The sequence below is a fragment of the Peromyscus californicus genome, unplaced genomic scaffold, assembly GCF_007827085.1.
Source record: "Peromyscus californicus insignis strain IS unplaced genomic scaffold, ASM782708v3 Scaffold_11__1_contigs__length_118956290, whole genome shotgun sequence".
Taxonomy (NCBI): Eukaryota; Metazoa; Chordata; class Mammalia; order Rodentia; family Cricetidae; genus Peromyscus; species Peromyscus californicus.
Genome location: NW_026294402.1, coordinates 101,126,368 through 101,149,045, shown reverse-complemented (window position 1 = coordinate 101,149,045; position 22,678 = coordinate 101,126,368). Strand labels below are relative to the sequence as shown.

The 22,678-nt window shown below is 53.2% G+C and overlaps 3 protein-coding genes across 5 annotated transcripts; 1 reads left to right on the top strand and 2 right to left on the bottom strand.

Moving 5' to 3' along the window:
* Positions 1-393: 393 nt before the first annotated feature.
* On the bottom strand, positions 394-3,854 carry Iqcf1 (IQ motif containing F1). Its single transcript, XM_052730641.1, has 3 exons — positions 3,822-3,854; positions 2,445-2,556; positions 394-827 (listed from the first exon to the last, which is right to left on the bottom strand). Exons 1-3 carry the CDS (start codon positions 3,852-3,854, stop codon positions 394-396), a joined length of 579 nt encoding a protein of 192 aa, XP_052586601.1.
* Positions 3,855-7,402: 3,548 nt separating this feature from the next.
* Rrp9 (ribosomal RNA processing 9, U3 small nucleolar RNA binding protein) lies at positions 7,403-18,483 on the bottom strand. Of its 2 annotated transcripts, XM_052719313.1 has the most exons (16): positions 18,372-18,483; positions 17,484-17,609; positions 15,632-15,714; positions 11,735-11,847; positions 11,337-11,404; positions 11,210-11,251; positions 10,814-10,940; positions 9,880-10,004; positions 9,705-9,797; positions 9,252-9,352; positions 9,008-9,142; positions 8,860-8,922; positions 8,512-8,657; positions 8,352-8,431; positions 7,665-7,738; positions 7,403-7,560 (listed from the first exon to the last, which is right to left on the bottom strand). In XM_052719313.1, the coding sequence occupies exons 3-16, from the start codon at positions 15,667-15,669 to the stop codon at positions 7,467-7,469; spliced, it is 1,299 nt and encodes a 432-aa protein (XP_052575273.1). In that variant the 5' UTR covers positions 15,670-15,714; positions 17,484-17,609; positions 18,372-18,483; the 3' UTR covers positions 7,403-7,466. The 2 variants fall into 2 exon arrangements, with proteins under 2 accessions (XP_052575273.1, XP_052575265.1); XM_052719305.1 differs by lacking the exons at positions 17,484-17,609; positions 18,372-18,483 and adding an exon at positions 15,959-16,168.
* Positions 16,816-22,659, top strand: Parp3 (poly(ADP-ribose) polymerase family member 3). Of its 2 annotated transcripts, none has more exons than XM_052719283.1 (11): positions 16,816-16,924; positions 17,494-17,674; positions 18,155-18,280; positions 18,460-18,648; positions 18,824-18,947; positions 19,027-19,253; positions 19,479-19,628; positions 19,764-19,850; positions 20,080-20,257; positions 21,389-21,544; positions 21,858-22,659. In XM_052719283.1, exons 2-11 carry the CDS (start codon positions 17,501-17,503, stop codon positions 22,025-22,027), a joined length of 1,581 nt encoding a protein of 526 aa, XP_052575243.1. In that variant the 5' UTR covers positions 16,816-16,924; positions 17,494-17,500; the 3' UTR covers positions 22,028-22,659. The 2 variants fall into 2 exon arrangements, with proteins under 2 accessions (XP_052575243.1, XP_052575253.1); XM_052719293.1 differs by having other exon boundaries at positions 16,817-16,924; positions 17,499-17,674.
* The last annotated feature ends 19 nt before the right edge of the window (positions 22,660-22,678 follow it).

Genomic DNA, 22,678 nt, shown 5'->3' with positions numbered 1-22,678 from the left:
TCACCTGAGGCCTGGCCACTCACAGAGGATGCGCTTGCAGCAGAATGCCATAGAACCTCTCCAGTTGGCCAGATGTGGAGAAGAGTGAGCCTAGTCTCCTTTGGGGGTTCAGGGGAGAAGTGGGAATAAGAATTCAGCCGGACTCTCTTGACAGTTTCCCGTTTGGGTGTCTGATTACGATTCAGAAGCTGAGGATGTGCTATGTAGAGTGAGTAGAAAATTTCTTAATAATAATAAATAAAAAAGAAACTGAGGATGAGGATGAAAAGCCAGTCCAGCAGGGAAACAAGAACCCAGGGTTGCCACTTCCTCAGAGGTAGTATACAAAATGCCAAGTGTCTTCCATTATACCCTCCTGGAACTTGTCAAACAGAGAAACTGCATAAGACCGCCTCACTCCTTTACTGGGAGGGGAATACACTCGGACACGATACACGGCTGTGAGCCCAGCAAGATCTCCAGCTCGAGATGCATCTGGCTGGCTGTGACTCGGTAGTGGCCTTTGATGATACCCCGTGAAGTGCAGGCATGGCACCTCCAGTAAGACTGGATGACTCGGACAGCCTTAAGCACCTGGTGGTAACGCCTGTGGATACGCCACATTCGGATCCAGGACTGCAACCTGACCACTGCCCACTGCTCCTGTTGGAAGGTATCCAGTAATGCCTGACGCCTCTTCTCCATAATCTTTGGCAGTATCATCCTCCACCAGCACTGGATGATCCAGGCCCTGAGGGCCGCGTGCAGCAGCGCCCGACGTACCAGTGTGCCACGCCACCAGGCTTGGATCTTTACAGCTGGGATCTTTTCAGAGAGCTCCTGGTTTTCTTGGAACTTGCAAAGGAAAAAGAAGGGATGGGTACTCAGTGACTTTCCTCATCCACCTCAGCACAAGGATATGCCGAGAAAGGCCCCGATTCCCTATCAATAATTGCCCCCCTCCCCGCTGAAGTGAATAGCTTTGGTCAGGACACTGTCACCTTCTGGCTTCAGGCCCCTAGCAGCTCCCCTAGTTCCTCGAGCCTGTCTCTCCTGCCCTAGCATTCCGGCTTTGCCAGAGACCAGGTTAGCAGGCTAAGAGCAAAACCTGTGACCCACACACATATCAACTGGTTATGTCCTGGGAGCCTGCCCACCTAGCCAGGACCGTGTCCCTTCCCATCAGACCCTCCTGGGGACTTGGTGTCCTTCGCTCACTCTTCCCTCTCTTCCTGACTTTACCCCGTCCTCAGCCTTCTCCCTGCCTCTTGTGGAATCCTCATGTTTCCCCAACTCATATTCCAATCCCTCATTTTCTCTTTCTCATTCTCTTTGCTTTTTTTTTTTGTTTTTGTTTTTTTGTTTTGTTTTTGTTTTTGTTTTTTGAGACAGTGTTTCTCTGTGTAGCTTTGCGCCTTTCCTGGAACTCACTTGGTAGACCAGGCTGGCCTCGAACTCACAGAGATCCGCCTGGCTCTGCCTCCCGAGTGCTGGGATTAAAGGCGTGCGCCACCACCGCCCGGCTCTTTCTCATTCTCTATTCTTCTCTTCCCACCCTGCCCCTCATCGTGTGTGTGTGTGTGTGTGTGTGTGTGTGTGTGTGTGTGTGTGTGCTGAGGTGTGTTGAGACAAGGTCTTTGTAACCTTTGCTGGCCTCAGTCTCCCTCTCCTATCCTCCCAAGTGCTGGAATTATCGGTGCATATCATCAGGCTGGTTTGTCTTCCTCGTGACTTTCACACTTCTCATCTTGATTGACAAGCAGACATATGTGCAGAAAGAAGTGTAAACATGCACACACAAGTCTTTTTTTGTTTGTTTGGTTTGGGGTTTTTTGCTTTGTTTTGAGAGGTTTCTCTGTGTGACAGCCTCCACCAGGCTGGTCTCAAACTCACAGAGATTCATCTTCTATCTCTCTCTCTCTTTTTTTATAGTATTTTTATTTTATAATTAACTTAATTTCACATATCAGCCACCAATTCCCCCTTCCTCCCTCCTCCCATCTCTCTCTCTCTTTTTTTTTTTTTTTTTGTTTTTTGTTTTTTGTTTTTTGTTTTTTCAAGACAGGGTTTCTCTGTGTAGCTTTGCGCCTTTCCTGGAACTCACTCTGTAGCCCAGGCTGGCCTTGAACTCACAGAGATCCGCCTGGCTCTGCCTCCTGAGTGCTGGGATTAAAGGTGTGCTCTACCACAACCGGCTGATACAATTCGAAACCGACTTCCCTACATCTATTCCACATCCCTATTCTAGTCCACAAACACGTTCCCAGACTCAGCCCCCGTCCTTTGGTCTGAGAGGTCATAGTTTTCCCAATTTCACACTAACATTACCTGCTTTCCATTTCTGAGCCAGAGTTTTTCAGGCTGAAAATGGAATGGGAACGTGGGGAAATAAGGGCAAATCATTTATTCCTGTGCCTAGCTCGGTACCATGCGAAGAACAGGGGCCAGAGACGCCCAAGCCAAACCTCCCCCTCCCTTTGCCCTCTTTGTTTCTGAGGCTAGACCAACTGGCTGCTTCTCCTGAGGAACACAGCCAGTAGATTCTGTACGGTCTTCAGGCTCCGTCTGTTCCTCATCCTGTACTCAGCAATTGGGGGTGTTAAGAGTGGAGCTGCCATCTCTCCCTCACTGTTCTGAACCCCACACATCCCCAGCTTCCAGAGCATCCCAGACTCTTCCCCTCCACCGCTCAGGTTTTCCAAGACAGGGTTTCTCTATGTAGTCCTGGCTGTCCTGAAACTCACTATGTAGACCAGGCTGGCCTTGAACTCAGAAATCTACCTGCCTCTGCCTCCTGAGTGCTGGGATTAAAGGCGCAGAGCACCACTGCCTGGCTGCTTCCTAGACTCTTGAGTTATCAGAAGGGTCTGTCATTGTGAGATTTATGGGAACATATATAACCAGCCTAATGTTTCTGCCGTCTCTTGCTTACCATTGTTCACACATGGATTGGGTGTAGATGGTTAAAAATCCCCTCAGGTCTGTGCTGCCCCAGCGTTGGCATGAGCAGAGAGCAGAGGAGGGTGACCCATGATGTCACAAGAGCAGCTGTGACTCAGGCAGCAGTTGAGTCCCTTCTGAGGAAAAGGCAGAGTGCTGTCTTTTTTCTTTCTGCCGTAAATGCCCAAAGCCCTGGCTTCAAAGCTGAATCATCAGAATCACTGGTCCATTGACATAAAGGTGTATAATGAATTATTGGTAATAATACTTCATTTGCATTTTTGAATAATCAGTGGAGGGTTTACTTAATGATTTATAGCCTGCTCATAACTTCAGACAAGATCGGGCACAGAGGTATCAGGGCGGTATGGTGGTAGACTGCTTACACCTTCAAATACTATATAAATACTAAAAAGTAGTGAGTTAAGTCAGACATGGTGCTTCATGCCTGTAATTCCAGCGCTTAGGAGGCCGAGCTGAGGCAGGAGGATTGCTTTAGGGTCAAAGCCAACCTGAGCTAGTCTCAAAAAGTAAAAATGGCCGGGCGGTGGTGGCGCACGCCTTTAATCCCAGCACTCGGGAGGCAGAGCCAGGCGGATCTCTGTGAGTTCGAGGCCAGCCTGGGCTACCAAGTGAGTTCCAGGAGAGGCGCAAAGTTACACAGAGAAACCCTGTCTCGAAAAACCAAAAAAAAAAAAAAAAAAAAAAAGTAAAAATGATAAGTTGATCTATACTACTGAAATGCATTTGTAATTAAAGGCACTTTGGCCACCGTGACTGCATTTTTGGAAACTAAGAACCTAACGGTGCACATATCTGACCATGAATACGAGAGGAGGGAGGCATTCACACAAATTGTCAGTGATGGCAGAGGTACTGGGTGGCTGACATATCCGACCTACCCACTCAGTGCCCAGGAGACCCCTGGGCTCCATCTCGGTTCTGGGTTCAGCGGTCTCTTCCTTCTTCTGCCCTTCCAGATGTCAGACAGGTGAAAGGCAGCTGTCACCAAGGGGGCCCTTTCTGCTGATCTTACCTCCCAAGACCTATCTTGACAGCACGAGGTCCTGAGTCAGGCCAGTACCAAGAGTCATGGGCAGCGCTCTCAGAATGTATATGGTTAATATAGACTGGGGGAGTCTACTGAAGAGGAGGGGGTCATGTGAGGCTAGGAGTGTCAGTGTGGAGTTAATGGGGTGAGGGAGATGCAGGAGGCAGGTTGTGGGTGTGGAGTGGCAGAAAGACACATTAGCCTCTAAGTACTTGGAAAGTAGAATGTACAGGCATTTATGACTTTTTTTTTAATCTCTACACACACACACACACACACACACACACACACACACACACACACACACACACACGGGGAGAGGGGCATTTTAAATTTTAAAAAAGATCTTTAATAAGAGGTAAGTTGGAGTCTACATGAAGGTCCTTGGATCACTAAAGTTGCTACCCTTGGAAAGGACTGTTGCAGATTTACCCCTGAATTTCTGGCTTCCTATTGGGTGATGTGATATAATCTCTCTCCTTCACATATGCTCTTGCCGTCTGCCACAGAGCTTCACCAGAGGTCAGCTGACACTGGCAATGAGCTACATTAACACAACAGAGAAATCGCACGTTCTAAGAAAACACTGAGGTCATGATCAAGACACCTACACGGACGTGGTTCAGGGTGGAATATTTGCCTAATGTGATTCATATACCTTGGTGTCATTCTGGGTAGGAACGGGAACACCTGTTCTTCTTGCAGTGAACCTAAGTTTGGTTCTCAGAGCCCACACCCAGCAATTCACTGCCTGTCAACTCCAGCTCCAAGGGACCAGTGCCCTCTGCTGGCCTCCAAGGGCACTGCACCCACATGACATCCACATATCTCATACACATAAATAAAAATAATAGTAAAATATATGTGGCCAGGCGCTGGTGGTACACACCTTTAATCCCAGCACTCAGGAGGCAGGGGCAGGTGAATCTCTGAGTTCAAGACCAGCCTGGTCTACAGAACGAGTTCCAGGACAGCCAGGGCTACACAGAGAAAACCTGTCTTGAAAAAACAAAAACAAGATGTGTGCGGGCGCATACAGTATTTTCAAAACAATTATAAAAGGCACGAGCCCAAGTTTTATTTCTGAAAGCATGTGACGATGAACTGACTATCTCTGCTGTCCTCTCAATTCTAGGACTTGTAGTTTGTTTTTTGGAACTGTGCTGACGGAGCTCCAACTTTGATGTCCGCATCTTTGCAGGTTGATTACAGGAAGAAAACCATGTTCTCTCGCTGACTGGCCACAGAGAATTCTCGAGGCTGTGTTCGCGGGCCTCGGAGAAGGCGCTGACACAGATGAAGGCAGTCAGTCACACAGCCCTGGAGGAGCTAGAGAGCTGAGGGGCGGCCAAAGAGAGAATGTCTTCTCCCACACCAGCCACACGCTATGTTTCATGGAGTCTTCGGATCCCCACTGGTGCTCCACAAATGATCCAGTCTAGACTTGAAATCACAAGAACAGGAATCTACTAAACCTCGTTGTAATGAAACCACTTTTGAGCGGGAATCCTGCACATTCTTGAAAATTTTACGAACTGGGAAGGAAAAAACCGTGGAGTTTGTGGTGAGGAGCACAGGCTGGACATTAAGCAATCAGTCTTCTCCCCTCACTTCCCAGGACACTGGAGCTGGGGCAGTAGACCAGACAAAATACAACCTGTCATCCACCCCGGGAGTGCTCTTTCAACCAGGACAAGGACAACGTGGAGGAGCTGTTCAAGTCCTGAAGGAGCAGAGGGCGAGGACTGGCTTTCCCTGCATCGAGGAGCCCAGCTGCAAGACCTTGTGTCCAGGGTCAAGTGAGTGCCCGAGAGAGCTGTGGCCCGCCACATTCCCTCTGTTGTGACAGGTCAGTATTCATGTTCAACCCCAAACGTCATGGACACACCTCCTAAGGAAAGCTCCTAGTCACTACCAGAAGCTTGGAGGTTTAGCAGTGAGTCGGTGTTCTGGGAGAGCACGTTTAAGCAACAGCCAGAGGTGAAGCCCACACAAACCCACACACAACCTTCAGTCATGCCGCCAAGACCATCCACATGCAGACCAACACACATACCTCTTTCTTTCTGATTTCTTCCTCTCTCTCGGTTTCCCAAGCACGTGTAGCCTGGCTGCTCCTGGGACCCTCTCCCATCTGACCTGGAATCCTGTTATCTACCTACAGTCTTCCTCAGCACGCTATGCTCTGGCTATTCTATTCACCCGTGTTTTTAAAAAATTAAATTAAAAGCCTGCTCCACCCCCACCTGGTCGTCCTCCATCATCACTGACCACTGCTATCACACCCCCCCAGTCCATCCGTCACCAAGATCCGGGAGCTCCATCTCCAAGCCCCACCTCAGACACAGCTGACCCGCCTGCTGCAAGCCCCTCCCCACCCCATCACCCCACCTGTGACAGTACTGTGGCTTCCCAACTGGCCTCCCTTTTTCCTCCAACTCCCACCCCGAACCAGCACCCCTCCTCGCCGCCGCCGCCGCCGCCGCCACCACCACCTCCTCACTCCCCACGCCCTGAAGCTAGATCGTTATGTTTCTCTTTGTTTTTTATTGTGTTTATTTATTCATCAAGATGGCATGTGAAAGTCAGAGGACAACTTCCGGGGTTCAGCTCTCCCCTTCCGCCGTCTGGGTTCTGAGACCAGAACTCAGGTTGTCAGCCTTGGCAGCAGGTGCCTCCACCCGCCGGGCCATCCCACCACCTCGTTAGCTTCTGAATGTGACCTGAAGTCGGTCCCTTAGCTCTCACCCCTCTCTCGGTTTCCCACCGCACTTCTTCCAGCTGGCCCAGGACTCTGGTACCTCCTGGCCTTGCCCAAGCTGTCCTGGGTGGGGTTCTCCCCACCACTTTTCACATCTCAATGTCACTTCTCAAAAGAGGCACCTGGCCACCTGTCCTGCTCCTCGGCTTCCCCCGTCCCTCCCCTCCTCCACTGTTGCACCCCCAGGACAGGAGTGGACCACCCAATATGGAAAAGCAGCAAGTATTCCTTTGATACCTCTCTCCAGCAGGGTCCCTGCCTAGCTCCATCAGACTGAAGACCTTGTCCCCAAGCATGGTAGACTCCCACTTCAGGGGCAGTCTATCCCTTCCAGCTTCCTGAGCTGGAATGGGTGGGAAGTGGGGTCAGCCTGACTTGTAGGTCTTGCTATTTCATTTGATCCTCAGACCCCAGCTAGAGCCTTTACACAGAACTGAAAGCCATCGTTTCTTGGGTGATGGGTGAGCGGACGCTGACCTGTCAGCCCCGAGTCTTGGAGAGCAGCTGACTGATGAGGTCATGCAAGAGCCTGCAGAGGTTCCCACCCACAGTCCTCTGAAAAAAACCAAAGGCCTTCAGCTGGGAGCTTGCTGGAGTCCTGTCCTTCCCCAGGTCTCGCCAGCTCCTGGTCCCTGCCACACCCACCGACCCCCAAGCCAGAAGAACAGGTCTAAAACAGAAGGTTTTAATACAAAAGGGGGGCGGGGTGCTGGAAAGTACTTAAATAAGGATGTGTCAGGAGCCGGCAACAGGGGGCGCAGGGACTCTGCGGAGTGGGATGATGCAGACTGAGTTCCGAGCCTCCTTGATCCTCCACCATCGGCCAAGCCTGTGGGGAATGAGAGGACCAGCTGAGGCAGACCCACACCACCCCTCTCCTGCTCCCATCTGGCCAGGGCCACCTTGCCCTCAGCCCCACCTCCCACCATGTACCTGTGCTCCTGTCCCACTCCAGCCACCAGGAAGTCCCCGGCACTGGAGAACTTGAGGCTGTTGATAAAACCAACCTGACAGAGGGCGACACAGTAAGAATCCAGACACTCCTCACCACAGCTGCCAACATCAGCCCAGAGCCTGGTGAAAACCTGCTGCCTCCAGCCCCTGGTCGGGTGGCCCAACCCCTCCCCCTGCAGCCTCAGCCTCCTAATCTGAGCCAGAAGTGGAGCAGCAGCCTAGCAGGAGATGAATTAAGGAGACAGTACCCATCAAGTATGTCAAGAGCTGCCTAGGGCCTGGCTCCTGGCAGCGGGGTGAGCGAAGCCCCAAGAAAGCCATCCCGACCCAAGCTGTCACTGACATATCCTGCCACAATCCCACAGGTCACCCCAATGTGGATAATCAATTCCACACAGCCCAGCCTGGTTCTCAAGCCGGTGCCAGCCACGCAGAACAAACCCCAGGGCAGGCCTCCACCCTCTGCCCATGCTACTCTCAAAGCCAGGACAGGACAGGGCGGAGGGGCAGGGGATAGAGAAGGAGGGAAGAGGGAGTCCCTGCCAGGATCTGTGACTGTAAGTGGCCTTGCTCTGAAGTGACTCCTTTGCGTGGGAAGAGCAGAAAAAGCTCCTTCCAGGGGCCCCCAGAGTCTGGCAAAGACAGGCTTATGCATTTACCACTTACCAGGGGGATGTCACAAAGAGGGTCAAGCTGCCGGAAGCCCTCTCCACACTGCCAAAGCCGCACACAGGCATTGTGGGAGCCTTGGAGGACAGAAGGTCAGTGAGCAACCCCTATACCAACTCGCCCTGTGCCCCCTCTACCCACCTCACAGAGCACCCACCTGTGGCCACAAGATCTGTATTGAGTAGGGCTGCCACTGATGACACCCAGAAGGGCTGCTCCAGGCCTGGCTCCCCGTGCAGCCCGTGAGCTTCCCGCTGGAGGGCAAGTGGCCGTTTCTTGGAGAGGCCCCACAAGGCCACCGAGCTGTGGGTGGGGAAGGTAAGTCTGAGGGGCCAGAGCAGGACAGAAGGCAAACAGCAGGGAGAACCAAGCACACAGACCGGCTGAGGCATGTGGACAGGGTCACTGGTCCAAAATGATCCCATGAGTTAAGTCCAGGCCCGGGCAGGCAGGAATGGTCAGAAGCAGCAGCAGTGGTCAGACGTATCAGAAAGATAACTCTTACCCATCATCCGCACCGGACACCATGTGCTCCTCATTGATCAGATGAATACAGTCAATGGAGCCCCTAGAGAAAGAGACTGTGAGGGACAAGGTCCAGCCCTCTCACCAGCCCACAGAGCCTTGACACACAGCACAGCAGACTGCCTTACTGGTGGCCATAGAAGACAAGCTGGGATTCCTCTGGGATCTTCCACACCCGCACAGTCCCATCCCGGCCCCCAGCTGTCACACAGCACTCTCGGCTCAGGGCATCCAATGCAGCCACAGCATCCTGGTGCCCGAAGCTGGAGGGAGAACAGAGCGGGGTGGGGGTGGGGTGGGGGCGAGGTCACATTTGAACTCATAACTACACGTGAACCCGTATCCGCATGCCATCTGCCTGAGCACACTTACAGAGTCTCCACGTAGGAGTTCTCTGCTACATTCCACACCTTCACAGAGCGGTCGTGGGAAGTGCTGTAGAGCTGGTGGGTACCTCTTCGGAAGGCCAGTCCCTAGAGTGAATGGGGAGGGGCAAAAGGGTCAGGACTCCACCAGGGGAAACAGAGGGCAGGCCCAGAGAGGCTCTTCCGAAGCAAGTCACGTGATATGGGAAGCCTGCTCCCCTAGAGCACTGTTAAGGACCACATGAGGCCCTGTGTGGAGCCGGGAACACACTTGCCTGTCCTCAAATAGCTGGACACCCCTCAGGCCCTCCCTGGCCCTGCACCAGCTGAACCTAACCTCCCACCATCCCTCCCTGTCATGTCCTTTACACCCAGAAAGGAGGTCCCCTGAAGACGAGCCGGCGCCTAGTCCCAGGTGGGCCCACTCAGCAGGTGTCCACTAAATACCACAGAGCCTCACCGACACAGCGTCGCGGTGTCCAGTGAAGGTGTACAGGTGCTGGCAGCTCTGGGCCTCCCAAATTAGAATGAGTTTGCTGCGGTCACCAGAGGCCTGTGGGAAAGACGGTAACAGCCACAAGCACACACCACACACCCAAAGCTTCCACCTGCCGACAGGGCCAACCCAGTCTTACAAGGTACTTGCCATCAGAGGAGATGGCCATGCAGAGGATGTGGCCGCTGTGGCCTGAAGGCTGCCCCTGGATCCCCTTCTTGGCTCGAGGAATCACACGCAGCTTCCGCCCACTCTCTACACTCCCTGCCACCAAGACAGGAAAGAGGATCCTGGGATGGGGGGTGCCGCTGGCTGCTCAGCAACCGCCCCTCCCCCAGTATGAAAGAGCAGCATGGACAAGGGGTCATGAAAGGAGTCCCAGCTCGGCTGCTGTGAGCCCCTGCACAAATCACTCTCATCTGCCAAACGGGGGCAACAGTCCCCAAGGGCAGCCATGACCCCCAAAAGGGGAAGAATGCAAAAGCGCCCTGGAGACTGGAGGCGGGCTCAGTAAGGACCACTTGCAATGTGCATGGACCCGAATTCAATCTCCAGAACCCACTCGACCCCCACAGGTTGTCTCCTGACGTCTCTACACGTGAGCTGTGGCATATATGCACACCACACACACAAAATAAAGAAAAGCATTTAAAAGATAAAGGAGGAGGAGGAGGGGGAGAAGAAAAGAGCGAGAGCGAGAGCGAGAGCGAGAGCGAGAGCGAGAGAGAGAGAGAGAGAGAGAGAGAGAGAGAGAGAGCACATTGGGACTGCAGGCATGAGCCCTTCCTCTGATGAAGGTGGGAAGGTGTGGACTGTGCTCAGGTGTGGAGGGCTAAGAACCTAGAAGGACCAAGGGCTCCATCAGTCAGTGCAGAGCCTCAAACACCCTCTAGTGCAATTGCCTGTTTGAGGCCTCAGTTCCCATCCTCACCCTGTCTTTGCCCCGTGGAGCTCAGAAGCCCTAGCTGGTCGGAAGTTTCTACTGTCACTCACAAAGCACCCCCTTGGTGGCAAACCTGCCTCAGAAGCTTCCCTCATCAGGGCTCCACACACGCCCTCAAGGTCTCACTCACACTTAATGATGGTGCAGTCTTTGGCGGCGGAGAAGATGGCCAGGTCGTCGGGAGTGATGACCAAGCACGTGATGGAGAGCTGGTGGCCCCGTAAAACTCGAATGTCGGTGGGAGCTGGGGCCTGGATCTGGGCAGACAGGGACTGGGTCACTGCACTTGGAACCATGATGACACTCCCCAGCCAGAACCATTCTTACTCACCCACCCTAGCCAGAAGGAAAACAGGACCCAAGGCTACAATAAGACCCTTCCTTACCTAGCCATATCTGCCTAGGTGTCCGCTGTATTCCACAAAAAGACTCCAACAGCCTGCGCGGCCCTAAGCCATCTGCTTGCCAACCCAGCTGAGTGCACTGACTCTCTCTAATCTTAAACCAAGGCGCTCAGCACACTCACCTCCTTTGCCACCGATTTCTGTAATCTGCCCCTCTGCTCGAGCTGCAAAGGGAGGAGAAAAGAGGGGTGAGGACCTGGGAGAAGGCCCAGCCTCCCACCACCCTCGCACCCTGCCCTCCACACTCACCACGTCCTCCTTCAAGCGCCCCGCCACCTGATCCTCCTCAAATGCACGGGCTTCAGCCTTCTCCTCCTCTGTGCAGGACAGACCAGTCCATATAATCCAGGGCTGAGTGAGGGCCCCTTCCCTCCTTCCATCCCAAGCCTAGTCCTCTGCCCCAGGGCTGGGTCACAAGTGCCTACCTATCTTATAGGAAGCTCCCAATGTCCCAGCAGAGGGAAGGGAAAACTAGACAGGCCCTTCCTGACTCTGTTTATCAGAGTGGGCTTAGCTTCCTTCAGGTCTAGTCTGTCCGGGGAATACTGGCCCATTAGAGATCCTAGCCACCCTCCACACGTAGCCAACATCAGCAGCAGGTAGGCTCTGGCAGAGACCCTGGCCTTCACCTAGTGCCCCCAGCTCACCTTGCTGCCTGAGCTGTTCAAGGTAGAGTTTGGCCAAGCGTAGCTTCTTCTCCTGCGCAGTCTCCTCCAGCTCCTCCTCCTCCTCCTCTTCCTCTGTTTTCCTTGGAGCCACGCTATGGGAAGAAGGGGCTGGGTCTAAGAGGTTGGCCTCACTCATCTGGCCCCCAGGACTGTGCTTCCTCAAAGCCAACCCTGGCCCTGTCAAGCCCCAGGGCCAATGACCTGTGTGCAGAAAACTGCAGGATGTGACTTGACCAACTGAAAGATCCCATTCAGTGTCCATCCAGCACAATGTGAAAATGGCCAACTTCCCCCAACACCAAGAAATGATTATAAAAGTTCAACAATAAGGGAAAGAGAAGGGTCCACGAGCTTCTAAGAGAAACCAGGTTGTCTACAAAAGATGAGAACTAAAAATGGCAGGTCCGCAGAATTAGCTCAGTGGCAAAGTAAGACAAGCATGCTTGAGGCCCTGGGTTCAACAGCCAATGGGGGGTGGCGAAGAACAAGGAGCAGGAGAAGGAAGAAGATGAGAGACAAGGCAGAGAGGAGGAAGAGGAGGTGCCTAGATAAACGAGTGACCAATGAAGACATTGCAATGGGTCTGGCTCAGGGACAGACCATGGGCTTAGCCTACACAAGCCCCTGAGTTCAATCACCAGCCCATCACATTGTCAAGCCAGGCACAGTGGCATACCCAAAATCCTAGAATTTGGAAGGTAAGACAGGAACTGCCACAAGTTCAAGGTCAGCCCAGGACAGAACAAGACCATCTCTAAAACTCTCTGCTAAAAAGACATCGTCAGATGTACAAAGTGACACAGAACCGGCTCCTTCCTTCTCCTGAGCTTCCCAAACTAAAGGAGGAAGGCACAAGGCACTAGAAACGGGAGATCCAGAACGCAGAACAGAAAAGGCAAATGCCAGTGACAACCACTCCAAGGGGCACCGAGTTACCAGCAGAACCGAAGAGACAGACATGGTGGGGTGAGACTCACTGCCCCCAGCATCCTCCTTGGCTCCCAAGGACTAGGTTCTAAGTGAACCCTAAGTAGTATTGACTTGATGAATTTCTTGCTATCTCTTCTAAGCCCCAGTCCCTGGGCCAGCTGAGGACACTCCCTTCACTCAAAGGCTTTGGGAGCTTGAGGGGGGTGATGAACTCACAAACAGAGTCCAGGGCTGTGGTCCCTCTGATCACAAGCCCTCAGACATCCAGTCTGCTAGCTGCTTTATTTCTCAGCACCCACTCAAGACTCTGCCCAGGACTTCTACCAGAAGGGACCTTAAAACCTGTCAGGAAGCCAGGAAGTGGTGGCAAACGCCTTTAATCCCAGCCTTTAATCCCGCCTTTAATCCCAGCCCTCAGGAGGCAGTGCCAGGTGGATATCTGTGAGTTCGAGGCCAGCCTGGTCTACAGAGTGAGATACAGGACAGGTACCAAAACTACACAGAGAAACCCTGTCCCGAAAAACAAAACAAAATAAAACCTGTCAGGAAGTCCAGTGTGATGATGTAAGCCTTTTTGTTTTGTTTTGTTTCAATCTAATTATTTTTAATGAAAATTTTTAATAAATTTGTCTCTTTTACATCCCGGCCACAATTTCCCCTCCCTCCTCTCCTCTCAGTCCCTCCCCCCATCCACCTCTGTTTTATCCCAGCACTTGGGAGGCAGAGCAGGCAGATCCCTCTGAGCCTAAGGCCAGCCTGGTCTACATAGCAAGTTTCAGGCCAGCCAGAGATACAAAGTAAGCACCCACCTCAAAACCAAAACACCTTTCAGGAAGGTCAAGGCCAGGCCAGGGAGTCCTGACCTTCCTGAGTTTACCCAAACCAGTCAGTTATTTAAAGGCCACACACAGAAAACTAGGAGAGTGGCAGGGAGGCAGCCTCAGGGGTAACGGCACCAGTTGCCAAACCTTAGAACTGGATTTACCAATTCTGCTTGCTTACTTTATTTATTTATTTAGCTTTATTTTTGATTTTCCCAGACATGGTTCCTATTTATTTATTTATTTGTTTGTTTGTTTATTTATGTTTTTTTGTTTTCCCAGACATGGTTTCTCTTTATAGCCCTGGCTGTCCTGGAACTTGCTCTGTAGACCAGGCTGGCCTCAAACTCAGAGATCCCCTTCTGCTTCTGCCTCCCGAGTGCTGGGATTAAGGGCCTGTGCCACCACATCCGCATCATGTTTTGTTAAAAAGTAGCTTTTGCCGGGTGGTGGTGGCGCACGCCTTTAATCCCAGCACTCGGGAGGCAGAGCCAGGCAGATCTCTGTGAGTTTGAGGCCAGCCTGGACTACCAAGTGAGTCCAGGAAAGGCGCAAAGCTACACAGAGAAACCCTGTCTCGAAAACCAAAAAAAAAAAGTAGCTTTTGTAAGAAAAGATATTTCAGCCCTGAACTGTATATGTGTACACATTTGTTTTTATTTTTGCCCATGTTAGAGGATCGGTAGAAGAAAACTGAGCGGTGCATCTATAGCTAATATATTTCCCAATACAACTTCTTAAAAAACTTGAAAGTGGGCTGGAAAGATGGCACATCAGTTATGAGCTCCTGCTGTTCTTGTAGAGAACCTGGGTTCACTCCCCAGCACCCACACCGGTGGCTCGCTAACACCTGTCACTGCAGCTCCAAGGGAGCGCATGCCCTCAGTCCTCCTTGAGCATCTGCACACAGCAGTACATACAAACTCCACGCATGTACACATATATACATATATATACTAGAAACAAACAAAAACCTTAAAGTGTTTAGCACAGGTTGTGGAAGCAGAAGCAGGCAAAGTCTTTGAGTTTGAGGCCAGACTGATCTATATCGCTAGTCCCAGGAAAGCTACATAGAAAGACCTTGTTTCAAAAAAGAAGGTTTCTATGAGCAAGTTAAGGCAACACGCGTTCACTTTTAGAAGCAGAATTGCTAGCCAGGCCTGTGATCCCAGCACTCAGGAGGCAGAGGCAGGTGGATCTATGAGTTCCAGGCCAGCCTGGTCTACAGGGGGAGTTCCAGGACAGCCAGGGCTACACAGAGAAACCCTGGTGGGGAGAGAGTGGGACACAGAATTGCTAAGTCCTGTTTATAAGCACGACATCAGGATTCCCTGGACTGAGAGGCTCCACCCCTAGGGATGACACCCTGCCCCAGTCCTTTGAAACCCTGTAGCCATCCCCATCTCCTGCTGAAATGAGGAAGTGTTCAAACCTTTCATCTTTTCTGTCTTCCACCTTGGCATGCTTACACTCCAGACATGTTGCTGATCCCTGAATGCCTTCCCTCCCTCTCCATGACACTCCTCATCTCCCCCAAGCTCTACTTTTAAAGAGCTTCTGTTCACAGAACACATACCAGCAAAATACACACCTCCCTACAACACATCTCTCCACTTGCTGCCCACCTGTCCCCAACAGTGAAACCAGTCCCTAATGTCAAGGGAAGCCTAGATATGCGCCAATAAACACTGTGTCTTTAACTATTCAGGAAGCTAAAGCTGTGGGATCATTTGAGCCCAGGAGGCCAGGACCACCTTGGGCAATACAGCAGAGACCCCATCTCAAAAAGGAGTCCAAGGACACCAGTGATTGTGATGCTGTGTGAAAATGGGATGAGTTCTGCAACTTTCTCCCCCTGCCGCGCAATCCAGTCTTGTGTCTGCTGCGTCTTTGTCATGAGGCAAAAAAAGGTCTCAAGACCTCACACACAGAGTCCTCCTCACAGACACACCAGAGATAAAACACATCTCACAACCAGGTATCAGAGGAAAGACCCAGGATCTGTGAACCAAAGACAATCCTGAGTACTCCACCCAGCTCTGTCACCAGCCTTCCGTTCACACTGAATCTTCCATTCACCGTGAGCCTCAAGTTTACCCTTCCCCTCGGTGGAAAAAAGGCTCACCTCTCGCTCTCAGAATCGCTGGAGATTTCTTCATTCATCTTGCCGCCATTCTTGGCTTTGCCCCTGTCCCCAGCAGAGTCGACCTGGAAATAATACGATCCTTCCTCGCTCAAGAGCCTCCGGACAGAGAAAAGCAGGGGCTACTGTCCCTGGCCAAGCAAAAGGCTTTCGGAGGGTGGAAGAAAGAGATCGAGGCTGGATCCAGATGGGACCCTGAGCAAAGGGATGGGGCCCCGAGCGAAGGTATGAGCCCCGATGGGGGCCCTGGGATGGAATGATGGGCTGTCCCAGTAGCGAGATCGGTCGTGCCCGAGGGAACATGCTCACCTTTCGCCGCCGCTTGCTGGCCCCCGCAGCGGCCCCGGACCGGGGGGCCGGCTTTGCCCGCTTACGAGTTGCCACGGCGGTGGACATGCTCACCAGTGTGCTGCCGCGGCTGCGGGGAACTCACATGGCTGCTAAACCACGGCCGCATGGCAAGACCCGGAGCCCTGATAGGTTCCTACGGAGCGGCGGGCCCCGCCTTCCGCAGCCCCATTGGACCCTCCGGAAGGCCCTGTCACTCCCCCAGGCGTCTATTGGCCACGACCAGTTGGCCACGCCTCCAAGAGCTCCTATAAGCTCCAGCGCCAAGCTGGAGTAGAAAGCAAGTTTCTTTTCCTGTTTCCGGCCTGGGCCTGTGGCGCTTGCGCTCTGCCGCCTCCCGACTTACAGGGAGGGGTGGGGGCAGGAGGACATTCTTTGTGCTTGCGCCTCATGACCACTGGGGGGAGCCAGAGGTGCGGAGTTCTTCGTTCCCGAAAGTGATTCCATTTTCCAGTCTGGGGCGGGGACAAGGCTAACCCAGACAGGCTCTAAAACACAGAGAATGGAATCCAGGCAGCCCTGGAGAGTAGACAGTATGCAAACCCAGGACCAAAGTCACCGGGCAAATAGCGGATACATGTTGCATGCCCCTCGTCAAAGCAGCATGAAGGGTGTATCAGTCTGTGAGGCTTTGGGTGTGTCTGGGTCAGTGTCCTCTCATCTGGGCACAGGACGGCCCACCAACTTCTGCCCAGTCTCTGACTCACCCCACTAGTAGCCAAATAGCTGGAATTCAACACCACCCCTTCTGCCCTTTCCCCTCCTCTAGTGGTTGTCGGGAAGTCCCTACCCAAGACAAGCGGAAGGCTCACAGAGGGTCACCAGACCGGAGCCCAGACTTAGAGCTTGTTTCTTGGGAGGCGCACTCGGCATTCCTGATACCAGGCTGGGTGACAACCACCTCTTCCAGGGTCCTGTTTCTTTTGGGTGAGTGTCCCGTGGCCCTGCCCTGGAGCCCTCTGCCGGGCAGGGGAGGGTGGGTAAAAGTGGCTCCTTATCTCTGCCAGTTGAAGGCCACTTTATCTGAAACCTGGGCTGGCACCCCCAGAGCTCTGTTGTGTTAGGAAGAGGCTTCTATACCTCAGCTCTAGAGAGGCAGATCTGGCTGCAGAAGGGCAGCCGGTAGCGCCCTGCCTTCCCCCAACCCCACCCCCATCGCTCAGATGATTCAGCATAGCAACTTTGCCAGATCCACTTTACTGACAGGAGGAGGAAATGTTTCTAGAAAGGAAGATGGCAACAGGTGGGAGGGGCGTGTCTGCTTTCACTTTTCCTACAGCCTCAGGGCACGCAGGAGAGCTGGAGAGGGTAGGGAGCCAACTTCTTCCTAGCCCGGGGTGGCAGATTGGACAGGCTCTAGCCTTACACTTGCAGCTTGGGGAGGGGGCGTGTCTGCCTACAAAGCGCAGTTTTAGGAATGGGGATTTGTGTAGCAAGAAGTCCGAAGAGGCCAGCCCCCTAAAAGGCGAGCCTGAACACTCCCTACCTCATCCCAGAATAGCCATGGCTCCCAAACGAAAGTCTTCAGTGCAAACGGAGGGCTCCAAGAAGGGGCGACTGGAGACAGGGGAGGACAATTTCCGCTCCACTGCCGAGGCTCTCAAAGCAGCTCCTGCAGATCAGCGCATCATCCGTGTGGACCCTGCATGTCCATTCAGCCGCAACCCCAAAATTCAGGTGAGCTGCACCCATGTTCAGACCACACCTTCTCCCCCCTTAGGTTCTCCGTTCTTAGCCCAGTAGCTCAAAGTCTCTAATAAGCTGTGGATTGCTTACATGTCTTCTTAAGACAACAAAAGTGACTGTATTCTATCAGGTCAAAGTGTGTCGTGTTTGACTATCAGACACTAGGGTGTTGCCTCTTGCATCACACTCAAGGAAGAGATCTGACTCAGTTTCCCCAGGACTCACCGTGCTCCCTCAAACTCACCCCTCAGGGCAAAGCTAGGTCTCTTTCGGATCCCCCCACCTAGGAAACAGTTGCGTCCTCTCCAAATTCCCACTCCCAAAGCAGAGCCTAGTCACACCCAGTTAGACTGTGTCCCTAAGGGCAGAGCCATTATACCAAGTGCCAAAGTAGGACCCCTTCTGATGTCCCCCAGGGTGCACACCCAGCCCATGCCCACCTGAGCTGCCTTCCGGTCTCACCCCACACAGGTCTACGAGGACTATGACTGTACCCTGAACCAGACCAACATTGGCAACAACAATAATAAGTTCTACATCATCCAGCTGCTGGAGGAGGACGGTCGCTTCATCTGCTGGAATCGCTGGGGCCGAGTGGTGAGTGACCCGTGTGCCTCCCCCAACTCCTTCTCTGCACAAACTTCAAGAGTCCCCAACAGGGCCACTGTTGCTGACTGTCCCACCTCACCTTCAGCTGCTCAGAGGCAATCAGCCCAGCCAGAGAGAGATCAGAGAACATTTCAGATGGGCACTCCCCTGAAAGTTGTCACTTGCAGGGGGAGACGGGGCAGACCAAGATGACCCACTTCGCCTGCCTGGAAGATGCAAAGAAGGACTTTGAGAAGAAATTTCGGGAGAAGACTAAGAACAAATGGGAGGAGCGGAGCCACTTTGTGGCCCATCCCAGCAAGTACACGCTTATCGAAGTGCAGGGAGAAGCCGAGGACCAAGAGGCCGTCGTCAAGGTCAAGGGGGTGGGGCAGTGGGGGGCAGAGGAAGGGGACCGCCTGCCTGGCACTACACCCTCAAGTACTGGGCTCCCTCTCTGACCTCAGCCTGGGCCCTTTCTAAGGCTCTGCCCTGCTCCCTGTGTGGGCATCCTGCCCAACTGCTCCTGCCATGCAGGCATTCTCTCTGCAGGTGGACGGAGGCCGAGTGAGGACTGTGGTTAAGCCCTGCTCCCTAGACCCCGCCACCCAGAAGCTCATCACCAACATCTTCAGCAAAGAGATGTTCAAGAACTCGATGACCCTCATGAACCTGGGTAAAGAGGGGCTCTGAGCGGAGTGGCAGGGACCTGATATCAGGGGGTACAGGGCTGAGACTGTCCCTTCATCCCCCAGATGTGAAGAAGATGCCCTTGGGAAAGCTGAGCAAGCAGCAGATTGCAAAGGGCTTTGAGGCCTTGGAAGCTCTAGAGGAGGCCATTAAAAAGCCCACAGGTGGTGGCCAGAGCCTAGAGGAGCTGTCTTCCCGCTTCTACACCATCATCCCACACAACTTCGGCCGCAGCCGGCCCCCGCCCATCAACTCCCCCGAGATTCTTCAGGCCAAGAAGGACATGCTGCTGGTGAGGGCTGGCAGACCCTGAGGATACCAGACAGACTGGGCAAAGACGAGAGGAGCAGATGGTCATGGGGCCCGGGTTGCAATGGGCAGGCTGAGGGCCAAGAGAGGAGAAAGCCAGACAGAGAGATGGGGTGGGGATGGACAGGTGGGGTGTCTGTCACATGGGAGAGGCTGGGGGTGGAAGTGGAAGTCCACGAGGCAGACGAGCTCTGGTGCCCATTCTTAGGTGCTAGCGGACATCGAGCTTGCCCAGACCTTGCAGGCAGCCCCTGAGGAGGAGGAGAAGCTGGAGGAAGTGCCACACCCACTGGACCGAGACTACCAGGTCCTCAAGTGCCAGCTTCAACTGCTGGACTCTGGAGAGCCCGAGTACAAGGTGACTCGCCCACCTGCCCTTGAGAGGCCTGGGCAGCCCTGGCTCTCAGACCTAAGGAGAGCTCTGGAGTGGGAGGAGCACGGGACCCTAGTCCTGAGTCTCTCACTCTGGGTCACCAGCCCCTGTTCTCCACAGGCAATACAGACCTACCTAGAACAGACCAGCAACAGCTACAGCTGCCCAGCTCTGCAACATGTTTGGAAAGTGAACAGAGCAGGGGAGGTAAGGGATATTCGGCTCCTATATCACCACCCTGCCCCTTAGGGGACAACATTCACTTGCCTGCCCCTTGCTGAGCTCACTCAGCAACTGATCCACAGCCACCATGCTAGTGTAGGCCAGTGACCTGTGGGGCCCTAGGCCTTGGTCACACCATCCAAGAAGAAGGAGGACACACGAACCATCCTTCACGGGACGTGGCATTACCATTTCCCACCTTTCCCCCACTCAGGGAGACAGGTTCCAGGCCCACTCCAAACTGAGCAACCGGAGGCTGCTGTGGCATGGTACCAACGTGGCCGTGGTGGCTGCCATCCTGACCAGTGGGCTCCGAATCATGCCGCACTCTGGTGGCCGAGTTGGCAAGGGTATCTATTTTGCCTCGGAGAACAGCAAGTCAGCCAGCTATGGTGAGATGCCCCTGGGTTAAGACCTGGGTCAGGGGGCGGAGGCACCAAGATGGACTAGGCCCAGTCCTGAGAGATGAATCCTGAAAGCATTACTGACCAGAGTATACTGTGAAGTGCCCTAGGGCTCAAGGACTCAAGAAGCATCTGGCAGTCGGGGTCATGTTACCCTGGAAGAGGGGAGGTAGAAAGGATGCGAGCAGCAATCAGAGTCTCAGCAGAGAAAGAGAGATCTTGAAGGAGAGGGGAGAGGCTGTGTGGGCCAGGCCTTGCCAGCATGTTCTGCGTGGAAGGAGGGGCAGGGACATGGACCAGAAAGCCACAGAGCCCAGGTGGATTGAAGACATTGAAGACTCTCTGACCACAGCAGTGGAGAGGATGGCAGAGGGATGGAGGGTGGGCTCTCTGTCTCTCTCTGCCCCTTTCTGTCTCTCTGTCTCTGTGTTTGTCTGTTTCCATCTCTCTGTTTCTCTCTGTGTGTCTCTCTCTGTCTCTGTCTCTCTCTCTCTCCCTCCCTCCCTCCCTCTCCCTCTCCCTCTCCATGGGCACTGGCCCTGGCCCCAGGGCTACAGAAATGAGATGAGAGCATCCATGAGCAGAGTGTGTGAGTGAGGCAGAGGTGTGGCAGCATGTGGAAGAAGACCAAAGGCATCTCCAGTGACTTCCAAATTCATGGTCAGGGTATCCTCACTTTAGTAACCTCATCAGCCCAGGCTGAACACATTGGCTGCCATCACCTGCCAGTCCAAGAAAGCAAGGTTTTAACCAAGAACAAATGGGGCTAAGTTCTTGGTGGACAAAGAGGTCTACAGAGAGGACAGTATCCCAAGAAAGACTGACTGGGGGTAGTCTCAGAAGAGCCGCCCGCCCAGAGAGGTGCCCCTTCCCAGTTACAGGGCTGGGATACCTCACTGACTCAGTAGCTGAGAGCCTGTGGGAGGTGAGGGAAAGGGATGGACTGAAAAGAGAGGCAGCTGAAGTGGGAGGGAGCAGGCCAGGATGAGAGGGGCTGGAAGATGGCAGCAAGTGCTTCCCTGGGCTGCAAAGCTGGTGGAGATACCATGGCCACTGCAGGAGAGAGTCGGGCAGGGTCCGAGCTGCTTCCTCCTGCCACTGAGCCTCTGCATCCTCTAGTTACTGCCATGCAGTGTGGGGACCACCAGGTGGGCTACATGTTCCTGGGCGAGGTGGCCCTAGGCAAAGAGCACCACATCACCTTGGATGCTCCCAGCTTGAAGAGTCCACCCCCTGGCTTTGACAGTGTCGTCGCCCGAGGCCACACAGAGCCTGGTGAGCCCCAGATGTGGGTAGATCTATAGATAAATGTGGGGTTGATATAAGGGACTGGGGGCATTTTTCAGAAAGAAGACAAAAACATGCACTCCCTGAAGGGACTGATCCCCTGTATGTCGGCCAACAGATCCCTCCAGGGTGTCTAAGAGGGCTGAAAAAGTCATGCCATTGACTGAGCGTTAGCCTAGGGCTTTCCCAGGGGAAAATGGGGGATAAGGTGACATTCCCTGTAGCAAGTGGCAAGTCACAGGGAGCAAGACATAGGTAGCACCGGGCACCAGTGACCCCCTTGGCTCTCCACCCCTTACAGATCCCACCCAGGACATTGAACTAGAGCTGGATGGGCAGCGGGTGGTGGTGCCTCAAGGTCGACCTCTGCCATGCCCATCGTTCAAAAGCTCCAGCTTTAGCCAGAGTGAGTACCTCATATACAAGGAAAGCCAGTGCCGTCTGCGCTACCTGCTAGAGATCCACCTCTGAGCTGCTTGCACTCCCAGGACCTGCTAGGTCCAGATGCTGGGCCATCCTCTTGATCTTCATTCCCTCTGCTGGCTCCCGTATTCCCATTGGCCTCCCGGGAATATAATATATGCCAGGCACATTGGCACATGCCTATAGCCTCATCAACTCAGGATATAGGCAAGAGGAATACTACCCTGGGAGCTGGAGGCCAGCCTGGGCTACATAGTAAGACATGTCTTTAAAAAAAAATTACACTCATGAGACAAAGCCACATAACAGTGTTTTGAAGTAGGCAAGGATCATTCATGCCTGTAATCCCAGTACTTAGGAGGCTGAGTACTGAGAATCACTGTGAATTCAAGGTCAGCCTGGGCTAAATAATGAGTTCCAAGCTAGCCTGAGCTACAGAGTGTGACCCTGCCTCAAAAATATGAAAGCCAATGTTCTGGTCAATGATGGACTGCATATACTAAGATTATATAACCTAACGACACTATTGTCATCTCCATCTGTGGAAACATAGTCCACCAACAATGACAAAATCACCTAGTGGCCCATTCATGAGAATGTATCACCATCATGAAGGAAAAAATGACTGTACATTGTCATCATCTACAGGCATTGTGTTGTGCAATAAATTATTGAACCCACTTCTCCTGACTGAATTTT